Source organism: Calidris pugnax, unplaced genomic scaffold, assembly GCF_001431845.1.
Source record: "Calidris pugnax isolate Ruff unplaced genomic scaffold, ASM143184v1 scaffold271, whole genome shotgun sequence".
In the NCBI taxonomy this organism is placed as follows: Eukaryota; Metazoa; Chordata; class Aves; order Charadriiformes; family Scolopacidae; genus Calidris; species Calidris pugnax.
Genome location: NW_015091003.1, coordinates 30,281 through 56,822, shown reverse-complemented (window position 1 = coordinate 56,822; position 26,542 = coordinate 30,281). Strand labels below are relative to the sequence as shown.

The window sequence follows — 26,542 nt, the reverse complement described above, 5'->3', positions numbered from 1 at the left end:
AATTAATTTGACAGGATATATAGCCTAATGAAGAACTGAATTGCTACAGAGGGCTTTAAATCGCCAGTTAAATAGTCTTTTGTCATCACTTTGGTGGGGAAAGGGGGACATCTGGTGGGAGAGCTTTGTTAAAATTGAGCAAGACCATTTCCTACTTGAAGCAGTAGGATACAAATCCTGATGGGAGTGGTAAATAATGAGTAGCCATTAGATTTTGCTAGATTTCTGACCAAGAGTGTTGATGAATCAAGGCATATCAAAATCACGCAGAAGAATGTTTTTCAATAGTGCATTCTGTGAAGCCCTCACCTCCCTTTTATCAAGTTGACAAAGAAGTGTAGCTAAACCTGGATGAATGCCCAGTACCCTCTTGTAAAGAGATTTTCACTGAAGGTCTGGTAGAGAAGGGGTGAGAGGAAGTCCCGTCCAGAAAAAAGCACTTAACAGTTTTTGCTGGGGGGGTTAGAAAATATAAATATCAGCAATCTGCAAGCATTGCACGAGTCCGTAAGAAAGCGAGACGTGGTGGCATTCACTAAGCCTTGAGCAGACCTCTTCTCAAGGATTATAACCTGCTTAATCAAGCCTTGGAAATGCCACGAGGCAAGAGGCAAAGCACACAGTAAGGCTTGAGCGTGACACTTCCAAATCAATTGCTGCAGGTTGAAAGAAGATATAAGTATGTGGCACGCCCAGGGTATACTGCCCAGTATACTTTGGCCTATCGTGTAAATAAGTAAGGATTGCATTTATTGATAAAAAGGAGAAGAGCTACAAGTTTTTTTGTTGTTTCCATCTTCTCTGATCCTTTCCTAGCAATGCTCAGTCCAGAACATCCAGCTTTGTTCCTCCTGCTGACATTTCATAGCTCCTGTCCCATTTTGTCAACAATTTCCTTCTGAGGGCATCCTGCGGGGTGACAGCAGCCACAGGGTGAGAGCTGCCGGGATAACGGTTCCCTGCTTGGGGCTTTGGGACCCCAGCCAGCACGATGCCCCTGCCATTGCATGGTGCTCTCTCTGCCAGACCTGCCTGCATTGCAGCTCAGCTATCATCTCACCCATTCTGCGGCAAATAGAGGCATTTCTTTTCACCAAAAAAGTGCAGGAGAGACCCGTTGCAAGCTGAGAACTGAAGTGAGTGTACTACTTTTTCCCCTACTGCACTCCATATTTCACTTCTTTGTCTGAATCATCTTCTATTCTGTGTCCCATGGCAGCATGGTATACTTTTCGCCCATCACTGTTGGATTTTTATTTAATATTTCTTAGTTCTCACTAAAACATTGTCTCTGAGCGCATTCCACGTTTATCTGCAGTCTTTAAAGTGCAGTAAGGGACTATCAGTGCAGACAATTTATGCTTGCATTTGCATTTAAGTTATCGTTAGCATAAGGTCTTAAATCAGATTATGATTAGCCTGCTTTTGCAAAGCTAAAGCAGAACTTTCTAAGATAAACTGTATCTTGCTACTATCCAAAAAGTTATTTCCATATAAAGTGTGTTTATTAAATGTGCTGAACTGTTATAAAGTTCCTTTGAATTTATGAAAAGTCTAAGAAACTGCTTGGCAACAATGCTTGAAATGACAATATATATCATAAATGCCTTTCATACTATATAAAGAACAGCATGCAAAAAGAACAACTAAAAAAGTTCAGCATGTTCACTTATGCTCCGACTATAACATAAGCCAAGCTGACCTCATTTTATACGAGGCCATTTTATACTCAAATATACCACTGAGCTTTATTTTATCTGTTGTATTTTCATTATTTTTGGCCAAATCTGAAATGAGAGCATTCGGGCTTCTGAGCTGCCTGATAGAGGGGAATTTAAAAATGGAACAAGGTTCAGAACTGACTCCTCTGAAGGATACATAATTTATTTTAAAAGATAGGCTTCTAAGCTAGCACAAAGAAGCACTGCTAATGTGTTCCTGTCCGGAATGCACATTTTAATTGTCTGAACTTCTCCTGCAAATGGAGTTTCAATTCTCTCTTTCAATAGGGAGCAATATCGTAGTTTGTTAATTTTGGCAATCCCTCTCTGGGTAGGTTAGTTTTGTAACACACCACAACTGGCAAGTGAAGCGATTAGGAAAATTATTAGTGCCAAGTGCCCTTTTACTGTCAAGCAACGAAAACTAAGATTTCTTGCACTAAATCTTCCACTCCCATTGGTTCCTGTAGGGTTTTATATCCATGATGCAAAATGGTTTTTAAAAGCAGCTGCTGGTGGACAATGAAGGAGCTCTTTGATGCCCCGTTACTCAACACAGTTATTGCGCTGACCACTCTCCAGTGGGATACTAGTTGTTTGAATAACTTTGCTGTTTAGAGAGGTGCCCAAACCAAAACTCTGGATTTGAATGCCTGTTAATCAAGGAATAAAGTTTTAGCACCTGATTCTGAATTTATTTCTGCAGTTGATAGGTGACAAAAGGAATGGTAGATCGTCTTCACCGTTTGCGAGAAAATCTCAGTGAGATTGTTCTCAAGGGGAGCTCAGTGGCTAAGCTGTATAACTACATTTTCAGAAGAATTAATCAATCAAATTGTCTGTAATTACAGAGTTAAGCACACTTAGAAAGGTAGTCAAATTTCAGCATCAGTCTGCTGTCTTCTTCTGTTTCTACACCCTATTAGTCCAGTGGGATTTCTTACTTTTCTCTGGGACATTGAGTATTTACTTCTTGCAAGCGAAAAATAGCAGCCTTGATGGAAAAATCATCTGATATGTTGAGGTAGGTGCTGCCTTCCTGAGAGTCACAGTAGCTTAACAGCTAGGGCGAGTGCTTGTGCATGCTATACACGTATTTTAAAGATATTTTTAGTCATTTGGGTTAAAATGATACTAGTGTTAATGCTTACCCATTCCGTTCTGAACAGCAGTGCGACAAAGGAGACATACCTATTTTTTAATTGGGGTTTTCTGTCGAATCTCGTGTAAACAAAGCCAAACTCCACTGAACTATGTAAATAGGATCCATGCCAGATTAATTTTGTAGGGTTTAGGGTGGCTTGCGAACATCACAGGCAACTGGACATCATCTAGCAGCCAGGCTCCCCAGCACCCCAGTGGAAGGTGAGTAACACAATGGAGAGCATGTACTCTCCATTATGAACTCTACGTAAGAGTCTTCCATCTTCCTGGAAGATTAACACTTTTTCTTTAGCTCCAGAGAGGTTAAAGATACTCTGTGGGAGAATTCAGAGAAGGAAGCATTCATTTGAATTGAAAACACAGGCAGGAAAACGCATGACATTTATAGCACAACAGTTTATTTCTAAGGGATTAGCTGATGAGATTTTAGGAATAAATACGATGTACATTAGGTTTAGAAAAGGCTTTTCCCTAGATTACTATAAGAACATTATGCCATTGATTTCTGACACTGGATTTGTAAACTGAAAATGTAGTGCTGAATCAGTAAGCACAGCTTTTGTGGAACTTAAAAATCGTCTGATGCAGTAATTGTTTCAGCTGTAACTCTGACACCAGCAGAAGTACGGGAAGTGTGGTTTCTGTTCTAATTGTATAACAACTTTATCAATTTCAGTGTAATTCCATTGAATTAATGAAGCTACATTAGAAGACAATTTTTTTCTGGTCTAATTTTCAAGTGGGTCTTTCTTTATATTTTTTTTAAACCAAAGATAATGGTGAGGTAGCTGTAGTGGTTGCATCTGTAAATGCTCATACTAACTTGACACCTCTATCACAGTATATAGTGCTTGTTTAGGTGATAGAAATATATATAAGGAGGAGAAGAACTCAAAATACCTTTGAGACAGGTCTATGGTCATTGCTCATCAGAAAACAGGATTGATGCATAAGATTGTTTGTGAGAATACTGGCACAACTGTTTGGGAAAAAACCACCACTGAAACTAGTTTGGGATTAAAGCTGGAATAATTTTTTGCAAACAAGCCTGATTAACATATTTTAAGCCATCCTACTTGGCAGAAACTGTCCCTGCTTGGTCTTCGATCCATTTTTTCCATTTTAATGAAAAGAACAGTCACTTTCACATCTTGTGTGGACGTAGTAGCAAGAATTAAATACTTTCAGTAATAATAACAGTTAGGGAGGTGCAGGAGTGATGTGCTGATATTAAAAACTCTCTAAGCTGCTCCTGCTTAGAGAAGGGGTAGTGGAAAGATAAGGTTGAAAGTAGCACCAGTTCTCTTCCTACATAGAAATGCTAATACTCTTCTACTGGCCTTACTGTCAGGCTTAACTCAGTGTTGGAAGAATATCGAGGAAAATGTGCTATTTAAAATCTTTGAACTCATTCAATGAAACAAAAGCCTGATGTTTCCTGCTACTGCAAATTCTTCACTGTCATCAAGATAAAGTTGACCTTCGGTAAACCAGAAACCGATCTTTCATCATCCTTTGGCGTTTGTGTGCTTCTTCCATTATTTCTTCTTCCTGTTTCTTCTGCTTTGGCCACTGGAGAAACAGATATGTATCTATAATTCTCCAGATTTATATCTTTTTATAAATACATATATGTTTTTTAATTCATGTATAAACATATCTATATATAAGTAACCTTGCAAAGGAAAACAATCATCAGTAACTAAAATTCACTTCTCTGGATCAGCAGTGCTGAGTACCTTGTCAGGAAGAAGAGAACCTCAAAGCACAGGAGAATTAACAGGCTTTTTTGAAGGCCAACTCAGGCAAACCAGGCCACGTGCTCTCTCAAGACCAGCTCCCAGGACCAAGGTCACTCCTGTAGCAGAAATTACTCATCCTCCCATCAACAGATGCCTCGTTAAGCTCTGAGATGTGTGGTAAAACACAGTAATCCCATTTTGCCCCGAAGCGTTTGGGAGTTAATAGTTCTTATAGAGAAAATCCACCTCATTCAATTCTCAGCGGAACTCATTGTCCATACAGCCACCAGATGAGCCCGGTGTTCATCTAGAGATGTTGCTTCAAAGGCACAATGAGTATTTAACGCTGTAGCTGGAATGTAATTCTGCATCACTAACTCATAAGAAGATAACCACGAAGAGAACAATGGACAATACTTGGCCAACAGAAGCTGGTAAGCAGGCGTGGGGTACCAGAGGAACATCGCTCGGCAGCTCAGGTGTTGAGGAGCACGCTGGCTTCCACGTACACAACGCAGGGTCCCATTTCTGGCAATCTCAGCAGCATCCCCAAGAGAACCAGGGCCAAGCACGAGCTGGGAGCTGCTCACTTCTCCCACCCATCTTGCTGCCAACATGAAGTGCCTCCTCCTACATTGCTCTGTAATGGTATAAGCCTACTCGAAGGGAAAGGGAACTCAGGCTTTTAGTGTCCCTGTAGCTCAGCTGCTCCTCTTTTAAAATATTGTGAAGGTTTATTTATTTCGTATTGTTTTAACGTTCAGATGCCTTAGTGACAGAGGCCTTTTACACAAATATTTGGAAGCTGTTCTTATGTGAGCTTTTAAAACTTATCTCCTCCGGAGTGCTCCAGGGACCTAGACAGATTTATTCCCTTCACATATGCTTTCTTTCTCTCTCTCTTTCTCTGTTCCACCCCCTGCCCATGTTCTGTAAAACATATTAACTTCTTTGTGCTGAAAGGTATTTACTTTTAACTTATTCAAGAGATGGTCCTGAAACTCCGTAGCTACATGAATTAAAGATTATCTAGTCTCTAGAGTCACAAACGTTGCTATGTCACTTTGACTGTATAAGTGGGTACAAAAAAGACTTTTCCCTTCTTTTCAGTGACTCATTAGGCATTATTCTGGATGTAATATTTCCATCTGCTGACTTAGATATTTTATCGATGGTTATAAATATCCTGGAATGGGTACAAGCCAATCAAATAAATATATACAGCTGATTCCTTGCTCTTGAATGAGATCAAGGACAACCATAACCAACCACTTTAGAGCAAGAGTAAGATTTTGCAACTGACTCTTAAATTTTTATTCCACTATATTTTTAAAAAGGAGGAAGTGCTTTTAATTCCTACCTTATGCTGCCCCAGCGTTGTAATTATTGCACCACTTCTTTGGGTTTAATCTTTTTATGATTTTTTACGTCTCCGTGTATCTAGTTCATAAATTCCCAGACATTTTTTCTCACTTTGGATAACTTTACTTCCTTCTGGAATGGCAGATCTCCGTACCATGGAAATAAAAAATACGCTGTTGCAGAAGAGGCTGAAAGATTGATGAAGCACAGGAACTAATAAATTACATGGAGTGAGCATATCCTGCATTTACTTCACATAATTCTTTAAAATTATTATGATGTAATGATTTTGTTTGTTCCGTAAAGAGGGCTTTTGGCAAGAACTTGCCTAGTGAACATATCCTGGCATTAAGCCTACACCCACTTTTTTTTTTTTTTTCCCTAACAGGAGAAACTGGCAAAAAAAAAAAAAAAGCCTATAAATGTGAGCCTGGGAGTAGGTCTGCTGGAGGACACCACCACTGCCTGATCTGCATGCTCCTTTATGGGGTTCATCCTCGTTCAGGTAACCCACATGCTGTCTAAGAAACCAACCCCTGTAGAATTCTGTTCTTCAAGTCATTTCTCTCGGGTGGCTGTTGCAGAGCATTCACCCTCAGTAATTTGGTGTCTTTCAAGCACCAAACATCTGATTTTGCCAAATCCAGTAACCAAAGTTGATGAAGCTGCCCTAGAACAAAACTAGGGAAAGATCAAAATTGGGTATCAAAATTTATCTGTACTACTAAGTCAAACTAGGACAATTTGATGCCATTAACAGTTACCAATGGTAAGCAAATAGTAGTAGAAACGAAGGCTGACTGGGTTTGTTATTTTTGGTTGTAATTTGTGTGAGTGTAGTTCCATAAACAGTCTCTCTGATTTCAGGAGAACTCTCCAAGTTTCTTCGGGCAATCATGCATGCAGGGGCTTGGCGTTATTTCTGGTTAAAGAAGCTTCACGCCTTGTGTCACAAATCTCACCTTTGAAGAAACGATGCATTTAAAGGTAGGCACAAAAGACTTCAACTGCAGAGCTCCAAACAGGAGGTTTACATTGAACTAAGGGTGGAAATGGTTTGGGCCCTTCCAGAAGCACCATCTGTTTCTAGGGCTGGTCATTGTTTGGATTATTTACGACCATAACTTTAAATTTATCTGGTTAACCTTTGGATAGCCTCCTAAAATAACTATTGACTCTTTGAGTTTTCAAGGTAATATATTAAGATGCGAGAGTTTAATGTTATTATTATGGGAAGGACCTCAAGCCTTTTTATGTAATATATCAATACCTACAAAACTGGAAAATAGCTATACTATCACACAGCAAAGAGAACCATGTTTGTTGTTCACACCATGACCTATGCTAATTGAAATGTCTTCATGAGACAACCAGAAAAGCAAAGGACAGCTTTTTGCCTTTTTTTTTTTTTTGAGACTTACCCTCCCTCACAGTACTTACCACAGTATTTATCTTCATCTTACGGTTCAGCAGAGAGAGAGGAGTAGATGGCATGAAGCCTCCTCCAAAAATAATAGGAAAGAAAAAGGGAATGGGTCTTGAGGATTCATGACTTGCATCAGACTTAAAATGGATGAAAAGAGATGGAAAAAAAATCTTTTCCATGATGATCTCATTCTGGGCTACTAGAGGTGCTGGGGGTCTTTCCATTTTCCTTGAGGGATCATGTCCCGCAGTTCAAAAATATTGTGCTAAAAAAAAAAAAATGGACAGAACCCTGGTTGGTTTTGCAAACATCCATCAAGGATGGTTCAAATTTAGGTCAAAAATAAGCTAGTAGAAATGAGTATCTGTGGGAAAGATTTTGTTAGACTGAGGTAGTTTTAGTTGGAGTATAATTACACTTTTCATGCTTGCTAGGTTATGCATACCGATATATAGTCTTCAGAATTAAAGAGCATGCACTTTCATGAATTTGTTTGTATTTAAAGGGCAGAACACGAACATTTCTAGAATTGATTCTTCAAAAAGGGTGAGACCGCAATCTCATGTAGCTTTTGGCTCCTCTGCGGAACAGGCTAAAAAAACTCCTGAGATTAAAATAACACCTTACTGTTTCACTTTGGACTTTGTGGCTTGTTTCCAGTCTTGGTTTAAAATTCATTTTACAATACTCTGAATCCACACAGCACTCTACAAAATGCACATTGATAAGGATGTTATCAATCATTAAAAAAAAAAAAAAAATCAGAAAATATACTGCAAAGGCAAATTAGTCTTCTCTTAGCAAAATAAGTAAAAATAGAGGAAAACTTTTCAGTCTTCCTAATAGTGCACTGTGTTCCCCTTCCCGACAGAGGAAATATTCTTAAATTACGAAAATCTAAAAAAGGCTTTCTTCACAGTCATCTCCCTGCATCCCCCATCAATAAAAAATAAATCCAAAGGAGATACTGCAGTACAGTGCTACAATCAACAATAGCCCCATCAACAATAGCCCCACGTATTTTTGGAGGAACTATACAAACCTGGTAGAATAAATGAAAATTAGATGAAGATTTTAAAAAATCATTAATTCAGGACTCCCAGATGATATTGCAGAAAGATTTGATTGTTTCATTTGTGTGAAAAAAAAAAAGCCAAAACGCTCCATACCTAGCTTTTCTACCCATTCTATGAGTCCATGATTCTATGATCTTTGTTACCCAAATTCACTTTGGCGTAACATTTTTAGCAGTCAGTGAAGGCAACCAACCATGAGCAACATGATCTTGCTGAAGTCAAACACAGCAGGGGAAGTGAACCAGGCCAACTCTGTTGCAGCTGGGAGTTCACAAAAGGCACTCCGAATTGTATCTTGTAAATCATATAATCTTCCTTTCTTATGCGTCTAAACCCTAAATGTGTCCTATTAGACCCAAACCATTGTGTTATTCTGTGATCCTAGTTCAGCTCCAGTGTAAGGCACAGTGGGATCATCTTGATTGATCGCATTGATATAAGTTGATCGTATTCTAGTGAGGGAAAAAGATGGGGGGTTTTAAGCACCCTTTGTCCTTGTGGTTCATCAGCTTCAAATAATGCATTTTACCCCGTGCGGAATCTTGCAAGACATATTTTTGTTCAAAGGGTCTTGCTGATTTGCTAAAGAAGCATGAAAATGTTCTACAAAATTTCTTATGGAGCGGGCATGTGTTTTGAAGTTTGCCACACAATGAATACAAAATTACTAGTTATTTTTACATAACTTAATCTTCTACTACCGCCTAGTGGCCAAGATCTAAATGAGTCACTGTACAACTTCACTAGGTTTTCTGTATGGATGCAGATATTTAGTAGTTATGTATGTTAAAATATTATTTTCATTCACTTTTAGAAACTATATTATGCATATTATATGTCCACATAGTAATAGTGTTGCCAAATATGGTGAAGACCAGAGAAATTTCCATGCTGAAGGACACTAATATCCATGTTGAAGACTAATCTAGTGATTGAGTGCAGTCAATGTCAACAGGATCTCCTTTTTAATGGAGCTAGGGTTTGAGTCAGAAATACTTTAAATATGAGCTGTAGAGAAGGACTTCAGCCATCACGTTTGAGATATCTATCAGTCGTCACCGTTAGAAAGAAACATTCTTGGGGTAGATTGTATTATAAATGTCCAGTGAGGAGTTTCTTGCATCTTCCTACCAAGGTTTGTGGCCCAAACATTCATGGGCTTGGTGATGAATAGGGTTTATCTCGTTTGGTGTAACAGATCCAGATACAGTAAGTCGTCGTGCATCTATATCCCATTGATTGCTGTAGTTCCCACCCCTGGCTAAGTTCACAAAATCAAGCCCATGAGTGGGTATTAAGTGTAAATCATCCAGAAGGTCCAGGTTTTCCCCTTTCCTCTGAACCCTGTGCCATGGATCCTAGCAGCAATATACAACTTAAAAATCAGGCTTTTTCAGAAGCTTAGAGGGAAACACTAGTGGTAAAAACTACTTCCACCGCTGACAGTGGTGACAGCTAGTTGGAGGAAAGGATTCCTTCTCAGGAAGATGAGCTTCCAGCTACTCACACCGCATGACTTTTAATTTTTGACATTCTGCATGCCTACCACCACAGAAGATGCTCCTGCTACAACTGTCAGCGATCTTTGTGACGGCTGGAGTTGTGGTAGCAGAGAGCAATAGGAGTACACCCTGACTACGGCTAAGTTCACAAAATCAAGCCCATGAGTGGGTATTAAGTGTAAATCATCCAGAAGGTCCAGGTTTTCCCCTTTCCTCTGAACCCTGTGCCATGGATCCTAGCAGCAATATACAACTTAAAAATCAGGCTTTTTCAGAAGCTTAGAGGGAAACACTAGTGGTAAAAACTACTTCCACCGCTGACAGTGGTGACAGCTAGTTGGAGGAAAGGATTCCTTCTCAGGAAGATGAGCTTCCAGCTACTCACACCGCATGACTTTTAATTTTTGACATTTGGCATGCCTACCACCACAGAAGATGCTCCTGCTACAACTGTCAGCGATCTTTGTGACGGCTGGAGTTGTGGTAGCAAAGAGCAATGGGAGTACACCCTGACTACTTCCAAATTTTTAAAAAATAAACAACGTGTCTGTACGTAGAACTACATATAGATAGAGAAATTTTAAATTAATTAATTCAGGTCTCTTCCCTAGAGGTTTCTGTAGCTCAGGTCTTGCTGGAAGGAGAAATTTTAGTATGCCAAGTTAGGTGTGGAACAGGGGAAAAAAAAAAAAAAAAAAAAGTGATTTTGTCCACCAGATGGCACTTCTTTATCAGGCTTCTGCGTTGAGAACACCACCTGAAGGCAAACCAAATTTTAGGTTATGATTATGTGACGTGTGAAGCATTATTGGGCAAGGATCTGCCTGTTTCTGGAAACGTAATCTACCCAGATCTCTTCTAGGGACGGGGTTTTGGTCTTAATGAAGGGAATGGGACTTCTGTCATTGACTTAAGAGAAAAGCCATTTGGCCTCAATTAGGTCGAAGCGTTAGGGGAAGGAAATTTATTTGTAGTGTGCAGGACAGACTATTTTTCTTCTCTCTGATTTGTTAGAAGGGCTATATGAGTGATACTGACTGATTTATATCTAATGCAACAGGGAAGGGAAATGGAAAAGGGGGTAGTCACTGAGTGGCATAAACTCAGAACTGTGGATGATGAATAAGCCAAGCAGGCAGCACAACTCATTCTGCAAGAGCTTCCTGCCCTGGTAGGAAACATCCTAGTATAGAACTCATAAACCATTATTTTGCTTCAGTTTTAGTCCAACGCACACAGTGTCTGATGTTCCTTTTCCACCCTACCAGCTGGGAGTTGGGCTGCAGACATTAGTATAAAGACATTTGTACCGTAGAAACGACGAAAAAAATTAGCTGTGGTGGGGGCGGCACAGTTTAAGTTTAGAAACTGTCCCTTTGCCAGTCATCTGTGCAAAAATCTGTAGTTTAATGTTGTTTAAAAAATGTTTTCTTCTATTCTGCCCAGTTTGCGTGATTACGTATGAGTATGTTTAGATAAAGGCAGGAATGTAAGGTGTAGGGGATGTCCAGTATGCTGATGGAAGCTGAAACTGTTTCCCTGGTGGAAGAGACCCACCTCATGTGGCAGCAGCCAGTACACCCCAGTATTCCCAGCCAACACACTCTCCAAGTGTCAGCTTCAGGCCAGAGCACCATTAAAGCACAGCGTTAGCTCGTTATTTAAAGTCACTAATTGGAAAAGTGTCTTGACAAGTAGTATTAGGTTTCTTCCCACAGAAATGAGGCTTCTTTCTAATGATTTATCAATTAAACCCAAAGAGAAGCCATGACACAGAATGAGAGGCAAGATTTGGTTTGGGGTTTCTTTAGTGTTGTGATAAACACCTAGAATGAGAGGCAAGATTTGGTTTGGGGTTTTTTTAGTGTTGTGAGAAACACCGGCTCACGCTTAGAATTTAAAAAGGACAAAATCGCCGAAGCAAAGGTATAAAAATTTATTATATGAAACAGCGCTGATTCGGGTGCATCTCAAAGCAGAGGCACACCAACCCTTTAGTTTTTTGATATTTTATACCCTTATCCCAGCCACCTGAGTTACTGTCTCTCTTCTCATTGGCTGAGAAGTTGGAGCTCACATTCTTCCCGACTGCTTGACCTATTACAGATCTAGTTTGCACCTTTTTACCTTACAAGGCATACCCTCTTACTCTACAAAATCATTATTCTAAACACACCTTTGATTAGTTGATTAGCTACACGTTATTTCACAGTCTTTGCTATCACCTACTGTCCAGTGTTAGTAGTTACAAGCATCCTGGTGGTCGTATCCTCATCTTCATCAGCCACCCTCTAGATGACCTTCATCCACTTGTCAGTCTTCGCAGTCCTTTGTCCACTTATCAGTCTGCCATCGGCCTGGCTCTCTTCACCTAGATGACTTCCTGTAGACCAGGACCCCTGGACAGCCCCAGGGCGCTTCTAAGGATTAGTTGGGTACAATGGGTGAGGCTCCACCATCACCGGGCCTCCTCTGTCAATACAGACATACTAACAAAAATATATCAATTAGCTGAAGCAAAACTCAGCCCATTTCTCACAGCGTCAGAGGTTTTGTCAATAGCTTCTTCTATAACTAGACCCTTTCAATCCTTTCCTCTCTTCTGACAGCAATAGCTCCCAGAAGCCACACCATGAGATCACAGAGAAGATCTGCCTTTGTGCTATGACCAGTGTCTGACACCATCTCAGCTGATGATTAGGGAACATTGTCTTGATGACAAGGGACTGGAGAAGAGGTTTCATTTCCCACAGTGTGGCCTTAGGGTTCTGTTCATTGGCATCATGTGTGATTTAGAACCATTTGTGCTTTGCTACTCCACTTACTTTCCAGGCTTCTCAAGAAAAGGTACACACCTCTGTATTCATTAATGCTTGTTAAAATAATGAACCGTCTCCTTAGCGCAATATATGCACAATTATTGAACATTTCCTGAACCCTGGGTGGTGTTGTTCTGCTGAAAAGGCAGGTTTTACTATCAATAGCTTGTAAGTGAGCTGGGAAAAGGCTTTGAGTGGACAGTAATAATTGTAAGAGCAGCTACAAGAAAACTACAAGTATCTCAGGTTCTCTTTCTTAGGGACAATAAAAGGTTTCATCTTGTCAATGCACAAAGCTGGCATAAAAGTCCTATTTACTATGACCGATTTTCTTCTGCTAAAGAGAACTGTTTCCAGGGCATTTGCTTAAATCAGCTTTTCTAGAAAGTGCACTTGTCTGCTAATGTACACTGTGTGCTAGGAATCTGCCTGACCTTGTACCATCGCTGGAACTCGATGCTGAACTGGAAATGATAGGTCCAAACAGTTTACAGTTGCAGAAATGAGCAGCTCAAGTAATAAGCAGTTCTCTGAAACACAACGGCATCCTGGAATCATGCTTGCAGTCCTCCTCTCTCACTCACCCTCCATAGGAGCATAACATAGGTACAGCTGAGACACGACAGAAAGGGTTCTTAAGTCTTGGAATGGGCTGCCCAGGGAAGGGGTTGAGGCCCCATCCCTGGAGGGATGTAAAAGCCGGGTTGACATAGTGCCTAAAGACATGGTTTAGTGATGGATTTTATCAGAGTGAGGTTGATGGTTGGACTCAATGATCTGAAAGGTCCCTTCCAACCTGGACAAGTCTATGATTCTATGATTCTATGCTGTTGCTATTTGGAACACTTTGCTAGTGTCCTCATGATGAGTTTTAGCTCAGTTGTTAAAAGCAAATACTGAAATGAAAACTGACACTCGGGTCTTGCCTACAGAGACAGGATATTTCTCGTAAATTTTGCTCTATCCGCTACGTCTTAGATCCTTAAGATGAAGTTCAATTATTCTAATTATCCAGCCACATTGGAAGTGTTTGAGGGCCTCTGCACCCATGTTCATTATACATCTCAGGGGAACATTGTCTGTTGTAAAATCTTTCTGCAAAAGGAACACTGGACAAGTCTATGATTCTATGATTCTATGCTGTTGCTATTTGGAACACTTTGCTAGTGTCCTCATGATGAGTTTTAGCTCAGTTGTTAAAAGCAAATACTGAAATGAAAACTGACACTCGGGTCTTGCCTACAGAGACAGGATATTTCTCGTAAATTTTGCTTTATCCGCTACGTCTTAGATCCTTAAGATGAAGTTCAATTATTCTAATTATCCAGCCACATTGGAAGTGTTTGAGGGCCTCTGCACCCATGTTCATTATACATCTCAGGGGAATATTGTCTGTTGTAAAAGCTTTCTGCAAAGGAACCATCTCCAACCTTCTTTTTGCTGTCATCTCCACCTCCCTTCATAGCTCCCATCCTGCCAGTTCCACCCTACTTCTACTTCTCCCTCAACCCAGAATTAATATTGGAATGCTTTACAAAAGGAATTAAAGGCTAAAATTCCATCTTTCTGCAAAAGGAACAATCTCCAACCTTCTTTTTGCTGTCATCTCCACCTCCCTTCATAGCTCCCATCCTGCCAGTTCCACCCTACTTCTACTTCTCCCTCAACCCAGAATTAATATTGGAATGCTTTACAAAAGGAATTAAAGGCTAAAATTTCTTACCTTTACCAAATTAGCTCCAAAAAGTACTGCAGGAGTGGTACTCTAAAACTGAGAATAAGACTATACTTTATCATTGTTGCCATGGTGATCAAAATTAGGACAATAACCTTTTTTTAATTTTTTAGCCTCTACTTCCAATATACTAAAGAACTTGTTCCCTGGACAGGGGATCTGATTAACTGCAGAACACCAAATAAATCTCTGAGCCATGAAAAAGAAAAGAAATTAAAAGTTTGAGACTTTTACGATTGTATCTCCAAAGAAGAAAGACAAAAAAAGGGCAGGGATGAGAATGTGCTCCTACTGAGAAAGAAGGGATAGGTGACAAAAGAGAGTGAGGATGAGGCTAAGACATGGACATACAGAAACAACATTTTAAGCTGATGAGAAGCAGTAAGTCACCTTAATATTTTGGGACTCCTCCTAATGCCACCCAGCAGCAGGCTCTTGACCTGGGATCTCAGAGGAACAACACTACTGAGGAGTCATAGACCAATTCCCTTGGCACATTGTTCCAGGCAGGTATTCCCCCTTCCAGACCTCACTTCAAAGGAAAGAGATCAGTGAACACTTGGTTGTTCCACCTTCAGCCCTGGAGCTGCAAATGACAATGTATTTTTTCACATTCTCCACACCAAGGCAAGGACTAAAAGCAAAGTTTTAGCTTACACACGTTTTTTTTACAAGACTGGAGGTGTATCAGTATGGTGTATTTGTGATCTCAATACAGCACTAAGTCTTATAATGTCTATATTTTCAGCTGCTTTCATCACTTAAGGGCTTCTTAAAGTGATATGCACTATTTGATCGCTATTTTAAAGGATTCGGTGGACATGTATACCATATCCAGCACTAAACCCTTGCATAGAACAATGAAAATCATATTCACAGTTCAGTGCAGCTTTTTAGCACGCGACCTCATAATTTGATGCCGTGATTTGGAGAAGTGCCTCTCTGTAAAGTTCATCAAGTTACAAATTCTCTCAGCTGACATCAAGAGAAAAAAGCCAATCAGACAGGAAGGACAGGAAATTCTAATTGAAAAACTAAGGATCATACGACTTGATAAGAAATTCAAAAGGAAGAAAAGTACAAAAAGCATTGAATTGAGTGAGTAATTTGAATTTAAATGGGGTTTAGTTTAATTTCACAGCACTTGCCCTTCCAAATGCAAAGATCAGAGGCTTTATTAGATAATATACTTGGGAACATTTCAGCATTTAACATTTCTGACATTTTCTCCTTATTAAAAAACTTCTAAAATAAAGGAATAGAATGTTTTGCTTTACAAAATCAGGCTTTGCTGCTTGAGTAATAACAAGTTCTTCTTATTCTTTCGCTTGGTCAGACCCTCCCTCATAGGACCATGATAAAACTGACACGGAATTTCTGTGGGGAGTGAAGTCAGGTTGAGGTTCCATGAGTAGTATTGCAGGCGAAGTCCCACTTTTCGAATAAACAGTTGCAGCATCAAAGGCGCTGTAATTTCCCGTTAGACTTGTGTCACATCTGCAGCCTTTAGTGTCAGTTCACCTCTCACGCAATCACAGAATCACAGAATCTTCATGGCTGGAAAGGACCTCTGAGATCACCGAGTCCAACCACACACACATAAAAGACCTCAACAATCTTGTGCACTAGAGCATGCCCTGAAGTGCCTCCTCTACACGTTTCTTGAATCCCTCCAGGGATGGTGACTCCACCACCTCCCTGGGCAGGCCCTTCCAGGGCCTCACCACCCTCTCAGCAAAGTCATTCTTCCTCAGATCTAATCTAAACCTCCCCTGCCCCAACTTCAGACCATTTCCTCTGCTCCTGGCATGATTCCCTTGGGAGAAGAGGCCAACCCCCACCTCTCTACAACCTCCTCTCAGGGAGCTGTAGAGGGCAATGAGGTCTCCCCTCAGCCTTCTCCAAACTAAACATGCCCAGTTCCCTCAACCTCTCCTTCTATGACTTTTTCTCTAGACCCCTCACCAGCTTGGTGGCTCTCTCCTGGGCACACTCCAGCCCCTCAATGTCCTTTTTGTAGGACATTGTCATGCTCCAAATGTTTCCTTCAAACCTCAAAATGTGATGCTGTTGCCTGCTGCTCCTCTGACTCCCATTGCTCTAGCCATGCCAAACATGAGTGGCACAGCTCTTTCTGGCAGCTGGCTTTCGGGACACGCTGGAACAGATGGAAAGGCTACCAGGTGCTAAAACATGGAATCACAGAATTGTTGGAGTTGGAAGGGACCTCTAGAGATCATCCAGTCCAACTCCCCTGCCAAAGCAGGGTTGCCCAGAGCACATCACTCAGGAGCATCCAGGTGGGGCTTGAAGATCTCCAGAGAAGGGGACTCCACACCCTCCCTGGGCAGCCTCTGCCAGGGCTCTGCCACCCTCACCCCAAAGAAGTTCTTCCTCAGATTGGAGTGGAACTTCCCATGGTCCAGCTTGTGCCCATTGCCCCTCGTCCTGTCACTGGGAACCACTGAAAAGAGTCCGGCTCCATCCTCCCTCAACCCACCCTTTAGATCCTTGGAAGCATGAATAAGGTCTCCCCTCAGCCTTCTCTTCTCCAGGCTAAAGGGTCCCAGCTCCCTCAGCCTTTCCTCATCAGGGAGATGCTCCAATCCCTCCATCATCTTTGTTACCCTACACTGGACTCTCTCCAGCAGTTCCCTGTCTCTCTGGAACTGGGGACTCCAGAACTGTCTCCAAGAAGGTCATCACACAGTTTAATCAAAACTTGGGATTAACAACAGGCATGGGTTTGGCAGCTTGCCTCTTTCTTGATGATGTGTCTTAATTTAATGAGCTTCTCTCTCTTAAAATCACTGCCCTGAGTTTGTCTTAATTGAACGGCTATTTTAGCATCTGTTAGATCAGCAAAGCTGGTTCTAATGGGCTGATCTCCATGAGATTGGATTGGAATAAACTGTCTTACCATGAATGCTGCAGGATAGCTGTCCAGAGTAGAAACCCCATTAAAAATAAATATATAAAATAGCTTTACTCCAGTACTGTTATATTCTTATATATTTTAGAGTTAAAGACCTATGTAGATTTAGTAATTTAAAAGGGAGTAATGAGGACACGATCAAGAACATAAAACTTAGCTTTTAGAGCTTTTCACTAACTTGCTTTTCCATTGTTTTTCTCCTTGGAATTAGCCATTTTCTTTCCTTTTTTTTTTTTTTTTTTTTTGACAAGCAAAACAAACATGGGGACTGGAGCAGTCCTACAATTCTTTGGTGGCAATAAATATGCTGCGTTCTGTTTGGATGTCTCCCCTGAATACAAAGTACAAAAAAAATCTGAAAAGGCAAAAAATGCTAGGGTATTTTAAAAGCTAAAAGGCTTCAGTTGTTAGTTTTATTATGAACTGCACCAGCTCTCCATAATTAGACAATAAGTCATCTAGGCATAGGAAGTCTTTTCATTGTGTCTAAGTACAACCTCTACTGAAGCCGGATCACAATCCTTGAGTAGCTCTTAAAGACTTAATAGCTGTTTCTCTAATGTAACTTCATAATGATCTTTTATACTAGCTCTCCAACACTGATGTGGAAGGAAAAAGAAAATAAATTTAAAAAATAGTAGTAATTTCAAATCAGCACTCATTCAGTACTCTAAGTATCTTAATAGGTAATATTTAAGCCAATTTGCTCAGGAGATGAGGAACAGAAGGCTTGAGAGCCATGAAAAACTCAATTATTTGGGATTTGTTTAGGGTTTTTCCCTTCATATTTCTGAGTTTTTCCTTTCCCATTTACTGTATTTGTCTTTTGTTGCCCTGAGGAGAAATTGTAGTAGCAATAGTAGCTTCTTAGCATTTTTTTAATTAAATTCTGAAAGGCGCCAGATGCTTCCATTTGCAATCTCCCTTTCTCTTACTACAGCACAGAGGAGTTAATCTTATAGTAGGCTTTAGTTTACTCTGAACCCAGCCTGGGGCAGTGTTAATTAAGTCTTGCCATTTAGTTAAGTATAGCCTGTCATCACAACAGGTCTCTGCTGCATTGCTTTGTATTGTTTTTTCAATCCAGTAGAGAATTCTGAGATTTTAGCTCTCTCTGCAGTTTCAATTATTAAAGACTTGATCTGCAATAGTTTCTTCTTGTCCAAAAAACTAAGCGTTATTATTTGGTCCTTAGGAAGCACCTGGTTTGGTCCTAGTGAAATGTAGATAACTAGGGCTTGAAGAAACAGCAGGAGAATTTCAAAGGATGATGGTTCACACGACTTTAAACCAGATTGAAAGGTTATTTACGTGCCCAAGTAGGTGTTCTCTGGGATTTTCACAAACATCTCCGGCCATTTTTAAAAACGCCAGGGTGTTCTTATCTGCATCCTTAGGTGTCTAAACAATTCTTGGTGATGTTCTTGCCTCTTGCATCCTCTTTCCAAGGGTATTGCCTTATTAAGTATTTAGGGAGCTGAGATTGTTTAGCCTAGAGAAAAGGAGGCTGAAGGGAGACCTTCTCGCTCTCTCCAGCTACCTGAAAGGAGGGTGTAGAGAAGCGGGGATTGGTCTCTTCTTGCAAGTCACAGATGATAGGACAAGAGGAAACGGCCTCAAGTTGCACCAGGGGATGTTCAGGTTGGATATTAGGAAGAATTTTTACACTGAAAGGGTTATTAAGCCTTGGAATGGGCTGCTGAGGAAGGTAGTTGAGGCACCATCCCTGGAGGATTTCAAAAGACAGGTTGACATAGTGCTTAGAGATGTTTACTAATGTGGGGGGCTTTCAATATGGTTTTCTTTTGCTTTTTTATCAGAGTTAGGTTGATGGTTGGACTAGATGATCTTAAAGGTCCCTTCCAACCTAGACAATTCTATGATTCTATGATTAAGCAAGTCAAACGTTAGGCAGCTATTTTGGCATATACTCCAGAAACAGCCAATGAATCCACAGCCTTTCCTTTTCATAATGCAAAGTTTATCCAAATAGCGGTGCAGGTGGGATGCAAATCACTTCCCAGGTACATCCTCAGGCTGACAAATGAGGGGTTTTTATCATTTTACCTTTTTCCTCCACACATCTGATTCCTTGTGGGAAGAAAATGTGGGCCCATGAGCCAAAAGAGCCCACCGGAGCGCTCTGACTGGAGGGACTTGGGCACTCAGTAAACAAGAGACCGCAGTAGGAAAACATATCCTGCTCTACCTTCCTGTCTCACAAGATGACCCTCAGATGTTCACAGAGATTTATTCATGGATGAGTTGCAGACCCAGAACTTTATTTAAAGGAAAGACTTAACAAATAATTTTTAATAACAAACATTTGAGAAAAACTTGCTCTGCTTGGGAACAGTTAGCAAAGAAGAGAGGTAAAATTCATCAGATAAATTATCCATTATGAATTATTCACTTAATTTTATGGAAAACTTTAAATTAGTGCAAGATAAAGATCCTGAAGCACAAGGGTATGTGAGAACTTCAAATAACTAGGCTTTGTTAAAAAAAAAAATAATTGTTTAAAGCACATTGCTTAGGCCTTTCTGAGTCATTATGAGTCTCATTATGAGAACTTTCTGAGTTCACTTGGATGAACTTTATCAGATTTGTAGTTACGTTAAATTAATTACAGAAAAGAAAACTGGGGCCACATAAACTGAAGTCATCACCAAGCACAGCCCTGAGTCCTCAGGCGTGGCTTGAGCCTTACACACACACACACACACACCCACACACACACCCACACACCCCCCACACACACCCACACACCCACACACCCACCCACCTCCCTCACAGGCTGCTATTGTCAGAAAATAAAATACTGTCTCTACTGCAGGCAAAAAAGAAAAAAAAAGGCCCAGCCAGGCTAAAAACAAAACATGAATTGTGTGGTGGTTTTGTCAGTCGTTCTCCCACTCTCTGTTCATCTGCCCACCCTGGGGTGCCAGGAAGCCTTCTCAATGAAATACTTTGAGTAAGGCTGTTTATCTTCATTTCATCCCATCTACCTCGTGCTCAAATAAATTCATTGCTATTTCTTGGAGAACATCGGGTTACCGTAATCCCTTCTCCTTGCCTGGATGCTCAGGAATATCAGGAGTTACCATAATCTTTCCCATTTCTAACAAAAAGAGCTTTTCTGCTGCCACATACCTACCATCACCTTTTTTTCTCTCTGTAGTTCAGTTTTATATACTCAGAATCACTTAAAAACCATAATTCATTTGTCCACATGAGATTTAACGCACGTGCACACACAAACCCCCTCCGTACGGTACCCTGCTGTTCTGGCCTGCCCTTACTTGCACTTAAACAAATGACAGCACCAGGAGCACCATTGATGAAAGCTTGGATTTTATTTTAGCCTAACAAATTTTACATTATGAGCTCATACTTGTTAAAGTGCCCATAGCCTAAATGTCCTTGTCCTCAAAATGAAAAAGAGAAAAGAAAAAAGCAGGTTTTTTTCGTGTTAACACACAGAGATTCTTGGTGGAGGTGAGGAAGCATAATCAAACGTTGGGGATGAGGTTAGAGATCCATCATGTGAAGTGTTCGGCACCAGTGCCTCATGAAGGAATTTCCCTCTCCCTTCTCTTTCTCGTGCCTCAAGCCATTTGTTTCTGTTCCTATGACTCAAAGCATCGTTCTGGTTTAGTGGCAAGAAAACCGTTCATGGGACTAGGCTAGGAATGATCACGAGCCCTTTATAATAGTTGGCCAACATATTTTGCCACCCCTGGAGGTATTTAACCACAGGTAGACGTGGTGCTTAGATGCTGTTAAGTGATGGTTTTGGCAGTGTTAGGTTGATGGCTGGACTTGATGGTCTTAAAGGTCCCTTCCAACCTAGCCAGTTCTATGATTCTGTGATTCTATTTCTACAGACCCCACCAGCTGTGGGAGGGCAATGGGCCACCAGGAGAGGTGAGGAGGCACTTATGGGACTGGTATGGCACCACTAATGGGTATGCACTGTAAAGACAAAGCACCATATTAGTAACCCATCAGACCTATTTCAGCTGAAGAGATGAACTGAGAAAACAATTTTATTGCTACTAAACACAGCAAAGAGGACTGCAAAAAGAACAGGCTGTATTGCTGTGGAGAGCTGCTGGGAGCACAAGAGCTTTGTGAGCGGCAGCAAGCAGCAAATTGCACCCACACTCCCAGTGTCCTGCAGTAATAAACAATAATTTATTTATATAAATAAATAATTTATTTATATAAATACACTGCTGTGAATTTAGACTGTCTATACATTTTCAAAGCTTTTTTTTGTTTTGGCTGCTTTGAGCTTATACTGCAGTGGAGTACATGCTTATAAAAGGCTCATGGCAAGAAAAAATATCAAAACTCTCTTCTCAAATGGTAGCTAAAAAGAAAGGTCATAAATTAAGAAACATCAGAGAGATCGAAGTAAGCAAAACTAAGGTTCTATTCTGCAAACCTTCTAATCCTAATAGGGGTAGGGATAAATATTGATCATGCAAGCAGGCTGTGCAGAAAATCAGGCTTTCATCAAGGATGATAAATTAACCTATCCTAATAATTTAATGAAAGAAAAAAAAAAAGGGAGGGGGGGAATTTAGACTTGATAGCAAGGAAGGAGCCTTTTGTCAGATTTTTTTCATGTTGTGAAATAATATCCAAGGGAAATGGCAGACTTCATTTGAGACATAAAAAAAAATAAAAATTAGACTGGCAAATGCATTAGAAAAGGTACTGCAGAAAACTACCCTCAAATGCTCCAGGTGACCTTTTGTAATAGAACTTCTCCATTACTGTTTTGTTTCTCTCTTTCTGAGCCCATATATATTTTGCTTTGGCCCTTAAATGAGATTGCATGATATACATCAACTGTTGGAGAATAGGGATTGCTAATGGGGGCTGATCTTCAATGTCCTTTTGTCATTATACACGGAAGAAAAAGGAACCAAATTAATTGTTTCATTTCATTTTTATTCAGTATACTCTAATATATTTTCATGTTGTGAATTCCAATTTCTCCCAGTTCACTTTGTATCCAGTTTAGGAAAAGCCATTTCTTGTATTTCTTAATATGCTTGTAGGATCTAAGGAAATTACAGAATTTAACAGCTTTACCTCAAAAATCCATGTAAGAGCTCCAATGACCACCATAAGCTGCATGGTCATACTGGGCAAATTGTCTGAGAGTTTGGAGAATTTACTTATATTAACATCTGGAATATAAAGTAGATAAAACCCATCAGAGAGTTTGAAATGTTCCATTCATCAGTAAATCCATTATACTGTACAAAACCACATTGACCCCTTCCCAGTTACGACAAAAGTTTCCATTACTAGAGGTTTAAAGAACCTCTGTCTTTTCCAAGCCTTTTAATATTTAGATGAACTCTGTAGTTTGGAAAGATTCAGGATTAAACCGTGCACTCAGCAATCTGAGTGAATCTCATATTGAAGTCAGTTTTATCTGTTAGATGCATAAAAAGAGCAAATGAATAGTTGGTTGCGAGGGGTTCTTTTTCTGAAGGCCTTGGCCACAAAGTTGGCTGAGTCACCACTGATAGGAAATGGCAAGTAGCAAGCAGGTAAGAACTTAGCACATCCGTTGTATTTTGTCCCTGTCCTTTCGGTGTCCCCACAAGGGTAAATTTTGTGATGAGAATAACCCCAAGGGCCCAAGTTGGTCCGGAGAAGTTGCAAGGACGGACGCGGTTGTGTATCTGTGGAATCTGGTAGTACACAGGGCCAGTCGTGTAGGCTGGTGGTAGGTGTTCACGCCAGTTTTCTGCCAGCTGAGAAAGAGGACACACAGGTCTTAATCATAGAATCATTCAGGTTGGAAAAGACCCTTGGGATCATCGAGTCCAACCATCAACCCTACTCTACAAAGTTCTCTCCTACACCATATCCCCCAACACCACATCTAAACGACTCTTAAACACTGTCTCTCTGAAGAACTTTTTCCTAATGTCCAGTACCTGGAGCGCATTGAGAGGAGAGCCACCAAACTTGTGAGGGGTCTAGAGAAAAAGTCATAAAAGGAGAGGCTGAGGAAACTGGGCATGTTTAGTTTGGAGAAGAGGAGGAGGCTGAGGCAAGACCTCATTGTCCTCTACAAACCACTACCTGAAAGGAGGTTGTAGAGAGGTGGGGGTTGGCCTCTTCTCCCAAGGGAATCATGCCAGGAGCAGAGGAAATGGTCTGAAGCTGGGGCAGGGGAGGTTTAGATTAGATGTGAGGAAGAATGACTTTCCTGAGAGGGTGATCAGGCCCCAGAAGGGCCTGCCCAGGGAGGTGGTGGAGTCACCATCCCTGGAGGGATTTAAGAAACATGTAGAGGTGGCACTTCAAGGCATGCTCTAGTGCCTGAGATTGTTCCTTGGAGTTTTTTGTGTTTGTTTGGGTTTTTTTTTTGTGTGTGTGTGTGTATGGTTGGACTCAATGATCTCAAAGGTCCCTTCCAACCATGAAGATTATGTGATTTTGTGATACTTGCTCTGGCATAAGACCTGTATAAACACTGATAACCAATCAAAATTTGTTGACCTACTTAAACCAGCAAGCTTTCTCTGTGCTATGTGGCTATGGCCTTTTCAATCTTTAATTAAATGGCCTAAAACTGGTTTTATTATCTCACCAAACCACAGCCTTGCACTCTGGCAGGCTTCGTCCATGCCTTCAGGCCCTCAAGGCAGGCGGCTGGGATGGGGACATCCCGTCCCAAGGGCAGGAGCAGCTGACATCTCAGGGCCCTTGATGCCCCAGCCATGACAGCACTCTAAGGAGACACTAGCGAATGCCAGGGACATGGCGGGGGGAAAAAAGCGCAGGATGAAAGGGATACAGTCCCCTGGGCAACAAGACCAATGTAAGCACTCTGTCCGGCCTTGGCCACGTGCAATTCCCGTGGTAGCATGCCTTCCCTCAGCCGCCTTTGATCCCACCACAGAAATACTGCCCTCACTATCCAACCCGGCGCCCAGGCCCTGGAAGTCTTTGAACCTCAGATGGCTGGAAGCCAAAAGAATACTCTCCAGGAGTATTCCTGCGGCATCTGTTACTCCATCCCCAGCACCTACTACTGTTGGCCACGGTTAGAGAACAGGTACCCATTGAGAGGGAGGTTTTGCCCCTGGGCACTGGGGCTCTTGCCCCCAGAGGTGCTCCCCATTCTAATACACCTTTTTGTGGTCCATAAACCAGCCAAGATTTATGGATTTAAGTGTACTGAAAGGCTTGCTAAAAGGGTCACCTAATCAGTGCTTTATTTAAGACTTTTTTTTTTTTTTTTCCAGAGACCGTTTACTGAGTGTCAGTACTCTGCGTGACACTTCATTTCTTCACAAATCGCCTGAGGAGCAGAGGGCCTGGAGGATGTTTGACCGAGTGCTGCTGAGCACTCACATTGTGCACAGAGATGTATCACCAGGGCCCTCGGTGGTGAAACCCATAGGATTTTAATCTATGGGGTCCAGTATTTCCCCACGCCAGCAGGATGGCAGTGTTTTATGGGGGCCGCTTCAACACCTTGGTTGTGTTCAACACAACCACTCTGTGCTCCAACACCTTCAACAGCCTTGATGTGGCTCCAAGGCTGTCCCCATTCCTGAGAGAAACCCTACTAACAAATGGGTCACGGACCAGAACTCTGGTCAAAATCGTCAGGGAAAACTGCTCTTGGCCACCCTGCACCTCGGGGAGCAGCCGGAGCCACCTGCTCCATCAGAAAGGGGAGCTGCGGCCCAGCACAGGCCCCACCTCAAACACTGTGTCCAATTTTGGGCCCTCACCACAAAATAGACATTCAGGGGCTGGAGCGGGTCCAGAGAAGGGCAACGGAGCTGGTGAGGGGTCTGGAGAACAAGTCTTGTGAGGAGAGGCTGAGGGAGCTGGGGGTGTTCAGCCTGGAGAAAAGGAGGCTGAGGGGAGACCTTATTGCTCTCTACAACTCCCTGAAAGGAGGGTGTAGCCAGGGGGGTCGGTCTCTTCTCCCGAGGAACAGGTAATGGGACAGGAGGAAACGGCCTCAAGTTGTGCCAGGGGAGGTTTAAGAGTGGATATTAGGAAAAAAATTCTTCATTAAAAAGGTTGTCAAGCATTGGAACGGGCTGCCCAGGGAAGCGGTGGAGTCGCCATCCCTGGTGGTGAGTAGACATGGCGCTGAGGAGACATGTTTTAGTGGTGGACTTGGCAGTGCTGGGTTAATGGTCGGGCTCAATGATGTTAAAGGTCTTTTCCAACCTGAACGATTCTGTGATGATTCTCTCTCTGCAGAAGCACCACCAAAGAGCCAGACACACCGCCGTGTGGTGGGCACATCTTCCCTGGCATTTCACTCCTCCACGCCCTCCCTCCACCCCCAGAGCTTTGCTGGACACAAAGACTTATCTCCTGGATTTGCTGTTCCATTTCCTTCTTCCTCGTGTGCGTGAAGGAAAAGAGGACCAGCCTCAGAAGAGCAAGGCCAGTGTTTTCTCTTTTTGTGGTGGACTTGGCAGTGCTGGGTTAATGGTCGGGCTCAATGATGTTAAAGGTCTTTTCCAACCTGAACGATTCTGTGATGATTCTCTCTCTGCAGAAGCACCACCAAAGAGCCAGACACACCGCCGTGTGGTGGGCACATCTTCCCTGGCATTTCACTCCTCCACGCCCTCCCTCCACCCCCAGAGCTTTGCTGGACACAAAGACTTATCTCCTGGATTTGCTGTTCCATTTCCTTCTTCCTCGTGTGCGTGAAGGAAAAGAGGACCAGCCTCAGAAGAGCAAGGCCAGTGTTTTCTCTTTTTTTTTCTCTTTTTTTTTTATTTTTTTTTAAATTTTTTTTCTGGGGAAGAAGGGAGAACCCACCACATCTCCTCCTGCCAGGAGGCCGCCAGCCAGCCATTCCTCCCGGGGACACACCGAGGGGGAGCGGTGCTGCCATTAACCCCTTAGTAACACCTGGTGTTAATTGTTCATAAAAGGCCGAGATAATGGGCTTGGGGAATGTGTTTTAATTAGCAGCTCTTTACTCCAGCTGAAGGCCCCTCAAGGCGGCTCCCGCTCGGGGCGGGCCCCAGCGGCCGCATCCTC

General features: G+C 41.8%; 1 protein-coding gene and 1 long non-coding RNA gene across 2 annotated transcripts in view; both read left to right on the top strand.

Moving 5' to 3' along the window:
• Nucleotides 1–6,376: 6,376 nt before the first annotated feature.
• On the top strand, nucleotides 6,377–25,923 carry LOC106895927. Its single transcript, XR_001413549.1, has 3 exons — nucleotides 6,377–6,494; nucleotides 6,857–6,976; nucleotides 24,766–25,923. It is a non-coding gene; the product is annotated as an uncharacterized LOC106895927 (long non-coding RNA).
• Nucleotides 25,924–25,961: 38 nt separating this feature from the next.
• LOC106895926 (chromosome unknown open reading frame, human C4orf32) overlaps nucleotides 25,962–26,542 on the top strand; it is a 17,685-nt gene continuing 17,104 nt past the window's right edge. The window contains exon 1 of the mRNA XM_014955598.1: nucleotides 25,962–26,237. Coding sequence (XP_014811084.1) covers nucleotides 25,992–26,237 — 246 coding nt within the window. The 5' untranslated portion in view covers nucleotides 25,962–25,991. The remainder of the gene's footprint in view (nucleotides 26,238–26,542) is intronic.